This window comes from Notothenia rossii, assembly GCF_949606895.1.
Source record: "Notothenia rossii genome assembly, chromosome: 3".
Classification (NCBI taxonomy): domain Eukaryota; kingdom Metazoa; phylum Chordata; class Actinopteri; order Perciformes; family Nototheniidae; genus Notothenia; species Notothenia rossii.
Window position 1 is genome coordinate 18,708,892 of NC_136901.1, and position 11,730 is coordinate 18,720,621.

The 11,730-nt window shown below is 41.4% G+C and overlaps 2 protein-coding genes across 7 annotated transcripts in view; one reads left to right on the top strand and one right to left on the bottom strand.

Moving 5' to 3' along the window:
* Nucleotides 1-11,730, bottom strand: part of LOC307033304 (tyrosine-protein kinase receptor TYRO3) — a 56,024-nt gene that overhangs the window by 18,082 nt on the left and 26,212 nt on the right. The gene's annotated exons all lie outside the window — the stretch shown is intronic.
* Nucleotides 1,049-3,458, top strand: LOC307033310 (uncharacterized protein). Of its 2 annotated transcripts, XM_079671734.1 has the most exons (5): nt 1,049-1,139; nt 1,509-1,897; nt 2,002-2,143; nt 2,249-2,321; nt 2,538-3,458. In XM_079671734.1, the coding sequence occupies exons 2-5, from the start codon at nt 1,519-1,521 to the stop codon at nt 3,435-3,437; spliced, it is 1,494 nt and encodes a 497-aa protein (XP_079527860.1). In that variant the 5' UTR covers nt 1,049-1,139; nt 1,509-1,518; the 3' UTR covers nt 3,438-3,458. The 2 variants fall into 2 exon arrangements, with proteins under 2 accessions (XP_079527860.1, XP_079527859.1); XM_079671733.1 differs by lacking the exon at nt 1,049-1,139 and having other exon boundaries at nt 1,211-1,897.

The following is an 11,730-nucleotide window of genomic DNA, read 5'->3' on the forward strand; positions in this document are numbered from 1 at the left end:
TACTAAACAAAACCCTCTCATTGTGTAACTTTTGTTGTCTTTTGTCCTTTACAGCAAAGTAGCTTTTTAAGCCCTTCCATGTTTTCCCAGCATGCTGCTGTGCAGTCCTCAGTTAGTGCAGCTCCCTCTGGTGCACACTGACAGTTATTGCAAAAACTGACTATGGTCGGCTTTCATATTACACATGTTCAAGATGAATGCACATTAAACCACTGACTGGTGTGTAGCTAAAATACTTCTTGGAGATCATTTAGATATTTGATACATGCCTGATGGAATACCTCAGTGCAAAGGCATTCATTCACAGTGTTGGGACTAACGCGTTACTGTAACGCCGTTATTTTTGGCCGTAACTAGTACTCTAACGCGTTATTTTTTAAATTCAGTAACTCAGTTACCGTTACTACATGGTGCGTTACTCCGTTATTTTTTTTATATAGTCTCGGCTCCCAGACGTTGGTGAGCGGCGCCAACAGCGAGGCGAACAGAGATGAGAACTGTACTTAAGTACAGTACTTGAGTAAATGTACTTAGATACTTCCTGTGTCACATGCGGAGACGCTTTGTGGGCATGTTTGTGTTTAGTTAGCCTACTAACAATACTATCATGGCGACGGCGGAGCACAAGTCGAGTTTCTCCGCATGGAGATATGCTCACTATTTTACTTTTCTCGAGCATAAAGAAAAGAATGTGTTAGTTAAGTGTAAGTTGTGTCTTGGCGGGTCAAAGATCCTATCTACTGCTCAAAACAGCAATTCCAATCTGTTAAAACATCTGCAAAAACAACATGCTGGGACGAAGCTATTAGTTAAGACCACAGACCCAGAGCCATCCGACGCCACCCCACCTCCACCCAAGCAACAGCGGCTGGATTTCAACCTAGGGACTGCTAGTCAGGTGAAAGTGGATAAAGCCATTGCACGGTATGTTGTTGAACACGTGCAGGCTATTTCTACAGTGGAGTCACCCGCTTTCTGGGAGCTAGTAGGGGAGAGCGGGGTAATGTGGGACACCGGGTAATGTGAGACACCCGCTGTAACTAGGCAAAGAAACACATTTGCGGTCATGTGACCATAATGTTTTCAACCCCTTCCCACCCCCCACTTGTCATGAAGGAGAAGTTGGTGCTGGTTCTGTGGTAAGTATTTTTTTTCACAAAAATGTGTTTGTTGCATGTAAAAGTAAATTTTCTTACTGCGAACGTAATCAACTGTAATATCAAAGCAAATTGATTCAGGTTGAAAAACTTATATCATACATGTTGATGAACTTCCAACATATAAAACCATGTGATTGATGCTAGTTAAAGATTAGCCTGAATTGCCTAGAGATGTTGTTTTTTCTAAAATGGTGGCTGTGGGGTAAAGTGAGACAGATGCTGTGGGGTAAAGTGAGACAGTGTCTCACTTTACCCCGACATGAAGCACAAGTTAAGTTTAGTCTTATATATATTTTAGTCTAATATTACAATACATATGTTTTAATTTTAATGTCATAAACATTGTAGAAAAGTCATCATGCCAAGACGATACATCAGGACGACATCTTGGGGCCAAACACCCCTCACAGAGATGGAGAGTGCAGCTGCAGAGGTCATGCAAGGAAAGAAGTCCTTAAGACAAGCAGGAAAGGAACGAAATATCGACAAGACAACCCTCCAAAGATTCATTAAGAAAATAGAGAAAGGGAGAGTTAAATCAGTAGCCTGGGGTGCAGTAGCTGAGGCAAAAAGAATACTGACAGATGAGATGGAGGAGGAGCTTGCCCAACATTTAAAACAACTGGCTGACCAGTTCCATGGCCTTGCTCCAGTTAAGTGCCGTGAACTGGCATTTGAATATGCAGACAAAAACCATATCCCTGTCCCTGCCAATTGGATGGAGAAACAATGTGCAGGTAGGCTAGGGTGCGCAAGAGATCACATGATTCTGTAGGTCAACTTAGGCCAACTGATCTTGCCACAAAGCTTATCTTATAATAACGAATTGTCCACTCTTTAGGAGTAGAGTGGTTTGGCAGCTTTCTAGCCCGTCGCCATCTCTCTGTCCGAACTCCGGAGGCAACATCCCTGGGAAGGGCTACAGCCTTCAATAAGACTACAGTGGGGGAGTTCTTTACAAATCTGGCTGTAGTGATGGACAGGTGACAGAATTAATTCTTTAGTTGCAAATGTTTTATGGAGGCTTTACCTGTAAGATTTGGTTTTGATTCTGATAAGGTTCTTCCCTTGCCTCTCTTCTTTAACAGACACACATTTCCTCCACACATGATTTACAATGTGGATGAAACAGGCGTCTTTACAGTACAAAAGCCACGGCAGGTAAGCTACTAGAGAGCAGCAGACTGATACTGAGTGGCTTGTGATAATGACCAGCTAGCTATTGGCAGAATGCTGAAACTAATGCTATTAGTAATGTTGTGAGCCTGTGAACTAGAAAAAAATGAATGGACTGCAACAAAATAAAATGTACCTTTAGACCAATAGTAGCCTACTGATTGCACATGCCATTGATTCTAAACTTTCTACTTGATTCAGGTTGTGACAGAGAAAGGGAAAAAGCAAGTTGGTTCTATCACATCAGCTGAGAGAGGAGAACTGGTGACTGTGGTGTGTGCAGTGAATGCTGCTGGGAATGCCATACCTCCCATGTTTGTCTTCCCCAGAGTTAGGTTTAAGGACGACTTCATGATAGGAGCACCTCCAGGAGCCAAAGGTGCCTCCACCAGAACAGGATGGATGAACGAAGACACCTGGCCTGAGTTCCTCGATCACTTGATAAAGCACACTAAGTGCACTCCTGACCATCCCATGCTGCTAATCCTGGATAATCTGAGAGCTCACATCTCACTCAAGGCAGTGGAGAAAGCAAAGAGTAATGGTATTGTTCTGCTCACCCTCCCACCCCACACATCCCATCGCTTGCAGCCTCTCGACGTGACGGTGTATGGCCCGTTCAAGACCCTATACAGCCGAGCTCTTGATGGGTGGATGAGATCTAACCCTGGCAAAACAGTCTCCATCTATCAGATTGCAGGATTTGTGAACGAGGCCTTCTTGTCAGCAGTGACACACGCAATATCACCTCTGGCTTCAAGTCCACTGGGATCTTCCCATATAACAGAGATATTTTCCCTGAGGAGGCGTTTGCACCATCCATGGTGTCAGACCGGCCAAACCCTGAGCTGCGGCCTGCATCCACTGGTCCATCCACTTCAGATGATCCGGATGGTCCACGGCCTGCAGATTATCCACCCCCTGCAGATGAACCACCTGCTGCAGATGCTATTCCACTCGCTGATGCTATTCCATCCACTTTGCATGGTCCACATGGATGTGCCTCGCCAGCTGTCTCACGATCTGGATATGTGTCTCCTCAGGAAATCATACCACTTCCAAAATGTCCCCCCAGAGGACAAACAAAACGAAAGTGTGTGAAGACAGCCATCTTAACAGATACTCCAGGGAAGCAAATCATAGAACAGGCTTATGAAGAGAGACAAAAGAAACTGGCAGGGAAAAAGCAAAATAGCAAAGAAAAGGGAAAACCGAAAAAGAAGGCACCCAAGAAGAAAATCATAGATAGCAGCTCGGAGGAGAGTGATGACCCTGTCCCATTTGAGGATGATTTTGAGAGCTCTGAAGATGAGAGGAGTGACCCCGGAAACAAAGATCTGTCCGTGGGTGACTTCGTCCTCGTCAACTTTGCCACAAAACACCGAAGTATCCGTTATGTTGGCATGGTTGAGAAGGTTGAGGGGGACGAAATACTAACCCAATTCCTCAGAAAAACCCAGGGAAACAACAGAGAGTGGGAGAGACCCACGTTTGCTATGAAAGAAAAGGATGTGGCACATGTTCCTAAAGGTGATGTGGTGAAGAAGCTGCCTCAACCTAATAGGCCTGGAGGAACAACACGGAGAGAGCAACTCTTCACCTTTCCCTGTAACCTGCAGGGCTGGAATGTAGAGTAGGCCTTGTTTAAATATGCAGCTGATGTTCATATCATATCGTGTTCTAATCTAACTGGTTAAATGGTTAATTGAATGTTTATTAAAGCACTTTGAAATATATTATGTTGTATTTGACTTTGTTTGGAGTTACTTTGTTTAAAAAATGTGCTAAATTGACCAATCCCCATGATTATGTTGCGCATCCGACATTAGTTTTGGAATGTGTGGTTGTCAATCTATCTGTCAGGATTCTAACTGTTACAACATGTGTTGTTTTGGTAGTTTAAAAGTGGAAAAGGTAAGTGGTTCACTTTACCCCCTTGATTTCTCTAGTCTGTCTCAGTTCACCCCTTAGCTGGGGTAAAGTGAGACACAAGACCACTTTTTAAAAAACAATCATATTTTCACTGCCCTTTGTCCTGAAGACATTCTGATCATTTCCAGTGCTAGGAAACATCCTGAATTAATGGGAAATGTGTAAATTTTACTGATATATCATTTTAGCTCGCCTACAGGAGAGCAAATGTAAAAAATGTCTCACATTACCCCGCTCTCCCCTAAGCATGATACCATGTCCGGGCGGCACACGGCATATGGGACGCAAAACGTTTTCCAATCAATCAATCAATCAATGTTTATTTATATAGCCCAATATCACAAATGTTACATTTGTCTCAGTGGACTTCACAGTTTGTACAGAATATCAGTATGACAATACGACACCCTCTGTCCTTAGACCCTCACATCGTACAAGGAAAAACTTCCAGAGAAAACCCCACAGTTTAAAGGGAAAAATGGGAGAAACCTCAGGGAGAGCAACAGAGGAGGGATCCCTCTCCCAGGACGGACAGACGTGCAATAGATGCCGTGTGTAAATTGAAAAGATAATACATTTGCAACATAGGTAGTCCAAATGTTTTGAAATGCATGTGTGTATAATAAGAAGATGAATCCACGAGGATATCCATCCAGGACTTATGATCCAGGACCGCAGCCACGTCTCAAGATCCAGGACTCGCAATCCATGACACAGGACCGCAGGATCATCCATGACTCCGGATCCCGGCGTATATAGACACCAAAAAGAAAGACATTTGGGGAAGCTGGGTTAATCGGAACATGAGAGTACACAGGTATAGACAGAGAGAAGGAAGAAGTAAGATGTCCCCCGACAAACTAAGCCTATATCAGCAAAACTAGGGGCTGAATCTAATCAGCCCTAACTATAAGCTTTATCAAAAAGGAAAGTCTTAAGCGCACTCTTAAAAACGGATAGGGTGTCTGCCGTCCGAACACAAACTGGAAGCTGATTCCACAAAAGTGGAGCTTGATAAGAAAAGGCTCTCACTAGCAATCCAACTACCTGGAGAAAGAATATACCAAAATGGATAGCGAGCTAAAGAAAACATTTGAGGGGCTGGAATACATCTCGACCACCGCAGACATTTGGTCTGTCCACAACAGAAGCTTCCTCGGGATAACATCTCACTGGATAAACCCCACCACTTTACAACGCCAGAAAGCTGCGTTGGCCTGTAAGAGGATAAAGGGTAGGCACACGTACGATCTTATTGCTAGTGAGATTGACCACATTCACTCTTTGTATGGAGTGTCAACAAAAGTTACCTCCACGGTTACTGATAACGGCTCTAACTTTGGGAAAGCCTTTGCCATGTATCAACCGGAATCGCTCTCTGACGACGATAAATTGGCACTTTGAAACATATCTTTGTGTTTGTGTTTGTATAGACCACATTGCTTAGCAGAGTTCAGTGATGCAAATGCATGTCAAGTTGATCAACAGATTGTATTATTCTCCAATGCAATAACAGTACTTAAATGAAGGCTATAAGGGCATTAATGGGAGCATTTTTTTTTGGGAGCCCTTTTTTTAAGTAACTAAAACCTTACTTTTCACAGTAACGCATTATTTTTTGGTGTAAGTAATCAGTAAAGTAACTGAGTTACTTTTGAAATGAAGTAACTAGTAATGTAACTAGTTACTGGTTTTCAGTAACTAGCACAACACTGTTCATTCATCATCTTAGATGATTCAATGTGTTGTATACTGGCTGAGATTACTTTAAAGTGAACCTATCATGCTATATTTGAATAATATAGTGTAGGACCATACCAATATAAGGCATATTTATACTTTTTATTTTTCAAAATACCAAACAGATCATGCATTTTACAGATGTAGCACCTAATTTCAGACTCCAGTTTACAGCTTCCTGCCTACGACCTGCCTAAGACCAGTATCGAGGAATGTTAAGCCCTCCCACTATTTTCCAAGAGGGCGTTGCCAGATTTTCAATTTCAGGTTTTAACCAGGAGATGGAACTTCATTCACAAATACAGAAAGACAACTTTCATGGACTTTCAGTTGTGTTTTGAAGAGCATTTGAACACATCAATATTTTAGATCAACTAAAGTATATCTAATCTTGTAATTCAATAATATATAGTCTTTATATATTAAATAATCATAATAATAATGTAGATGTTTACATTACACTTCTTTATTTGTTATGCTCATACTTTTACCTTTACAATCGTTTGCTTTAATATGCAGTATATTTTTTATATATTTTTGTGTTTGCTTCCTCCTGCTCCCTTTCGGACACATACTTGATTTATTATTATTATTAGTATGAAGATATTATTAAGATAAGATAAGATAATATGTTACTTTATTGATTGAACATTTTAGTCTAAAATGTGCTGTCTGTCCCACGGTAATTCAGAAGGCTCACAGGTCACATTCCGACCATTATTTAAAACAATACAGTAGGTGCTTCCCACCGTCTACAGTTTGATTTGCATAGAGGGAGCTCTATGGCTGAATGGCCAGCGATTAGGTGTGGCGCATTTATTATAGGTGATCAGAGATAACTGCCTGCCGTCAGATTTAATTTAAAAAACAGGTCTGATTTTAAGACTATTTCTGCGCTCATAAAGAATGATAAGAATAAGAATAATGCGTATTGAACTGGTTTTATTAACTAGTGAGTTTATTTAACACTAGAACCGCCAATCGGGTCAATTTGTGTGATGTGTGTTGTGTGTGTGCAATGTAACTTTATTTCAACAAAATATTAAAGTCTCACAGTCCGTGACTTTTCCTGAAAGTGTGTTAGCACCCTATGTTGTTAAAAATTGCATTCTAATAGCGGAATTTGACGGTTTTAGGTAGGCCTACACAAAAACCTCTGGCGGTTCTAGTGTTAAGGTAATGTACGGTAGAAGCCCTTTTTTATCAGTAACGAATTTAGCAGTTGAACATAAAAGTCAAACTAACTGAGGGTCACTTGCAATGACAGTGTTGTTTCTACTGTAAGCTTGTCACTCAGAGTAACCTACAGTTAATTTAGCTGCTGGAGAAGAAAGATCAAGGGGGAGGGGGGGAGAGAGCTGTGGTTGATGGGCCATTAGTTGTGTAAATACACAGCTGAGAGCTGCCGTTTCATTCAGACTGTTTAAAAAATGGTAACAACGGACTATTTTTCTTAGCGGATGCATGTCAATTTAAATCAATACAACTATTTTTTAAATCAATAAAAACATTTTCTAAATCCATAAAAGCATTTCAATTAATATTGGGAGTCATCTCAGTACTTTGTTGAGAATGTGGCCATGTAATAAGCGGGATAATTTGCAGCGACTTGTTCCTTATGGGGAAAATAACACCCTTCATGCTGATCAAGATCCCTCCGCTACGCGTTGGGATCCTGATCTGCCGTCGAGGCTCCATTAAAATATAAATATTTTTAGTGAATTACTGAGCTTAGGCACATTAATAACGTTTTAATGAAGTTGAATACAGTATATTCATATTTGTCAGTGATTTCATGTCAATTGTGTGAGTGTGTGTGTGTGTGTGTGTGTGTGTGTGTGTGTGTGTGTGTGTGTGTGTGTGTGTGTGTGTGTGTGTGTGTGTGTGTGTGTGTGTGTGTGTGTGTGTGTGTGTGTGTGTGTGTGTGTGTTGAGGTGTGTGTGGTTAAAACACTTTCATGAAGTGAAGGAGGTTTTCCTTCTATAAAACAGCTGTGGGCAGCAGTGAGTGTCACGGACATGAATTCATAGATCAAGGCAGACTGGTGCACACACTCTCCTGTCCTGCCAACACTGGCAGGACAGTAGGCGACACCCCCGTTCTAAGCCGTGTAACTCCTCACATCCCAAGCTGCATCCCCAAAAAGTGTATTAAGTTGTGACATCTAAATGTGCAATACCATGTTCAGCTATGTTACTATTTATAATGTTATTGTTGTTACATCAGAAGATGTAGGCTACATATTGGAATGATTTCTTAACTTATAGGCTATTTTTTACAACGTGTAATGGAAGGATTTATGAAATTACTATGAATATTGTCATTGTTGAAGGCTTTTACAGAAGGGTGAATTATAAGCCTGAATTATATAACATTTTATACCTAAAAATTGAAGTATTATTTGAATTATTTGAAGGATTAAAGTAACGTGTTATGGCAGGAAAGTTCAATCTGGTATATTCATTTTAATGTCACCTTATATAGAATGTTTGTTAAACTTGTGATTTCTGCATTGAGTGACTTCTGCCTAGCAGATACCAAGAAGAGGCCCCTAGGGTCTCTCTGTTAATTATCAATAGTCCTTGCAATTAACAGGGGAATTCCCAGATACCTTTTCAGATATAAGGCAGTTAAAGTCTTGTAGAATTAATGATTTATCTCCTACAGACCCCAAAAGAAACAGTTACCGAGGCCATAGTCCTTTGTTCTCATTTTTAAATGTATTCATTCCAGAGAGCTGACTTTGGGCTGAAGGGAAGTTCAGGGAAGCCATTAAGCCACAAGAACAATTAACTTATGTTGGTTGACTGATTCGGTGACTGTCATGGGACGATGGCGTTTGGATATTTATAAATATGGCTTTCATAGAGAAAAACAGGTGACTGTTGTGTGATAAGATACATGATACGATGTTTGTGTGTGTTGAAGATGTTAAGGGGGAATGAGTATGTGTCCTGTCAAAGAGTCCTCTGTCATGACTCCAAATCATTGATTGGGGGATCTGCCTAAGGGCAGAGGGACAAACACACACAAACACGCGCACAGAAGCAACAGATGGAATCAACAAACTGTTGACTCACTACCTGGGGTCCCGCCCAGAAGTGAAACCGACCAATGGAACACTGCCAACTCACTGGCTAGCTCGCTCAGAAGTGAACTCGCCACTAAAATATAGCTAGGAAGGAGCAAGCGACAAAACTCCTCCCCACCTGTGTATAAATGTTGTGATCATTTTGAAGATCGGCGCCCGGAGTACTCTGCAGAGTGCTTCGTGATTAGGTGAATAGGAGAAAGTTTGATGTATTGTATGTTTTACCATTAAAGCAGATTATTGTTTAACCCTTATTCTGGCTGCTTTGACTTTTCCTTCTTTTAAAACAAACTCATAGAGGAACGCGCGAAGCAGAGATTCTGCCTCAACAAAACATAAAAGCCACAATAAATAAATCACAATTATTCTAGTTCTTTTTACCTCCCGTATTGCTTTCAACCCACCAGCTTTTGTGGTGTTGTTACGTCACTATCTGTAAGCTTGTCACTCATGCGGCTTTCACACCAGCGCTTTTCCCTTTCTAGCTCCGAGCTAGAGCTTTTCTGGTTCAGCTCCGGTTTCCCTTTTCTGCTCCCGCTCTGTTCACACCACCCAGAGCCCGACTGGTGCAGCCGCTGCTGCGTCATGATGTCACCGTTTACATTGCTGATTTGCTCCCCAACAGCGCTCACAACAACGACAACAACGGGGGACTGCGTCGGGTCGATGATCGTGTTGCTTTTAATCATACGAAGTCAGATTAAATAAAATAACGACTTCTCCAACCTTATGCTTTTCTCCAGAGTGCCGTGGTTCATTGTTTATTAATGTGTTTCAGCGGCATTTACCGACCGCTGCAGTGCTGCTCTTCCACAGGAGTTTATTCTCCCGTTAGCTCCGGGTTAGCTAATACTTTAGAGCGGCCTCTCTAAAGTATTCACTGTCTGACTGTCACACAAACAGCTGATACATATCCCCAATTCCCCTTAAGGGAATGTGTGTCAGTCTGAATTGACGCTGTTTGGCATCACAACGCTGTTATTAAAGTGTCTCTGGTAAAAAATGGGAGATGTTAGCATAGCAACCGAAGGTAAACTGGCTACTTGATATTGCTATCCTATTGTGGCATAAGCCGTTTTCTACAGGCACATTTTACCGGCGTATTTTTCATTATGATTCTAGTTGTGATAGTCAGACACGACAACCTGTGCAGCCCATGTATTGATTCCATCCGATAGCTGCTATAATAAAAAACAAAACGTCTGCCTGCTCTCCACAATGATCAATAACAGTGAACGGATGGTCAAAGTAAGGTACAAATAAACAGAATCACACGAAGCCTCGTTAGTGTTGCCTGACTTTATAAAGTGTGTTACTTTTTATAAATGTGTGGTTGCCTTCTAGTCACTTTGCTCAGCACTACTTCTTGTGGGCAGGCATGACGAGACTCTTCAGTCGACCCATGTTCAGGGGAGGTGGGTTTAGTTTCCTGCACGCCTCGACGACGTAAGCGACGCCGCCTCTTAGTTCCGAAACTCTTGCCTCTAGACCGACGATCTTTTGGAGCTGGAAGTGAACCGGATTCCGGAGCTAAGAGGCGGCGCCGCTGCGGTGTGAACAGGAAAAAACTGTACTTTTCAGGCTCCAGCTCCGAGCCGGAGCTGAAAACGCATTGGTGTGAAAGGGGCATCAGTTTACTTAGCTACTGGAGAAGAAAGATCAGGGGGGGAGGGGGGGAGCGAGCTGTGTAAATACACAGATGAGAGCTGCCGTTTCACAGACTGTTTAAGAAACGGTAACAACGGACTATTTTTCTTAGCGGATGCATGTCAATTTAAATCAATAAAAAACATTTTCTAAATCCATAAAAGCATTTCAATTAATATTGGGAGTCATATCATTACTTTCTTGAGAATGTGGCCATGTAATAAGCGGAATAATTTGCAGCGACTTGTTCCTTATGGGGAAAATAACAGCCTTCATGCTGATCTGTCATCGATGCTCCATTAAAATCTAAATATTTTTTGTGAATTACTGAGTTTAGGCACGTTAATAACGTTTTAATGAAGTTGAATACAGTATATTTATATGTGTCAGTGATTTCATTTCAATTCGGCGAACATAAACATAAATGATCGTGGTGAAGATGATGATTAAATTACGATTAAAAATCGAGAGCCGGGCTGCATTTCCTCCCGTTCGTTTTTTTAGACCAAACAACATTATTTTGTTAAATAACAACATGGTGATGTTTTGTAAATGATTACATGTCTCTTATTTAGCACAGAGTATGATACCCGTGACATATGGATCTTAAAGAGCATCTTGAAGGTCTGTTTTTTTCCTACATTTATGCTTAAACTTACTTGAAAATTACAATTAAAAAAGTGAATGTAGGATTTGATATGTTTTACGAGACATAAGGGCAGGAATTCAGAGGGAAAGGAGCAATTTTGAGCTCTGCTCTTAAAAACAGCTTTTTTTTAAGGTCATACGTCAAACGCGTCATATTACATAACAAAGGGGAAACATCTCCGCTTTAGTTGCGTTGCGTTGAGCGGTTGTGTTTTAGTGAGCTGGTATTTTTCGGTAGTTTTACATTGTATTTCACCATTTGTAATCATGGTGCAGTATTGTGTCTGTGCAGGTTGCACAAATACCAGCCTGTCAGGACATTGAGTCCACAGTAAA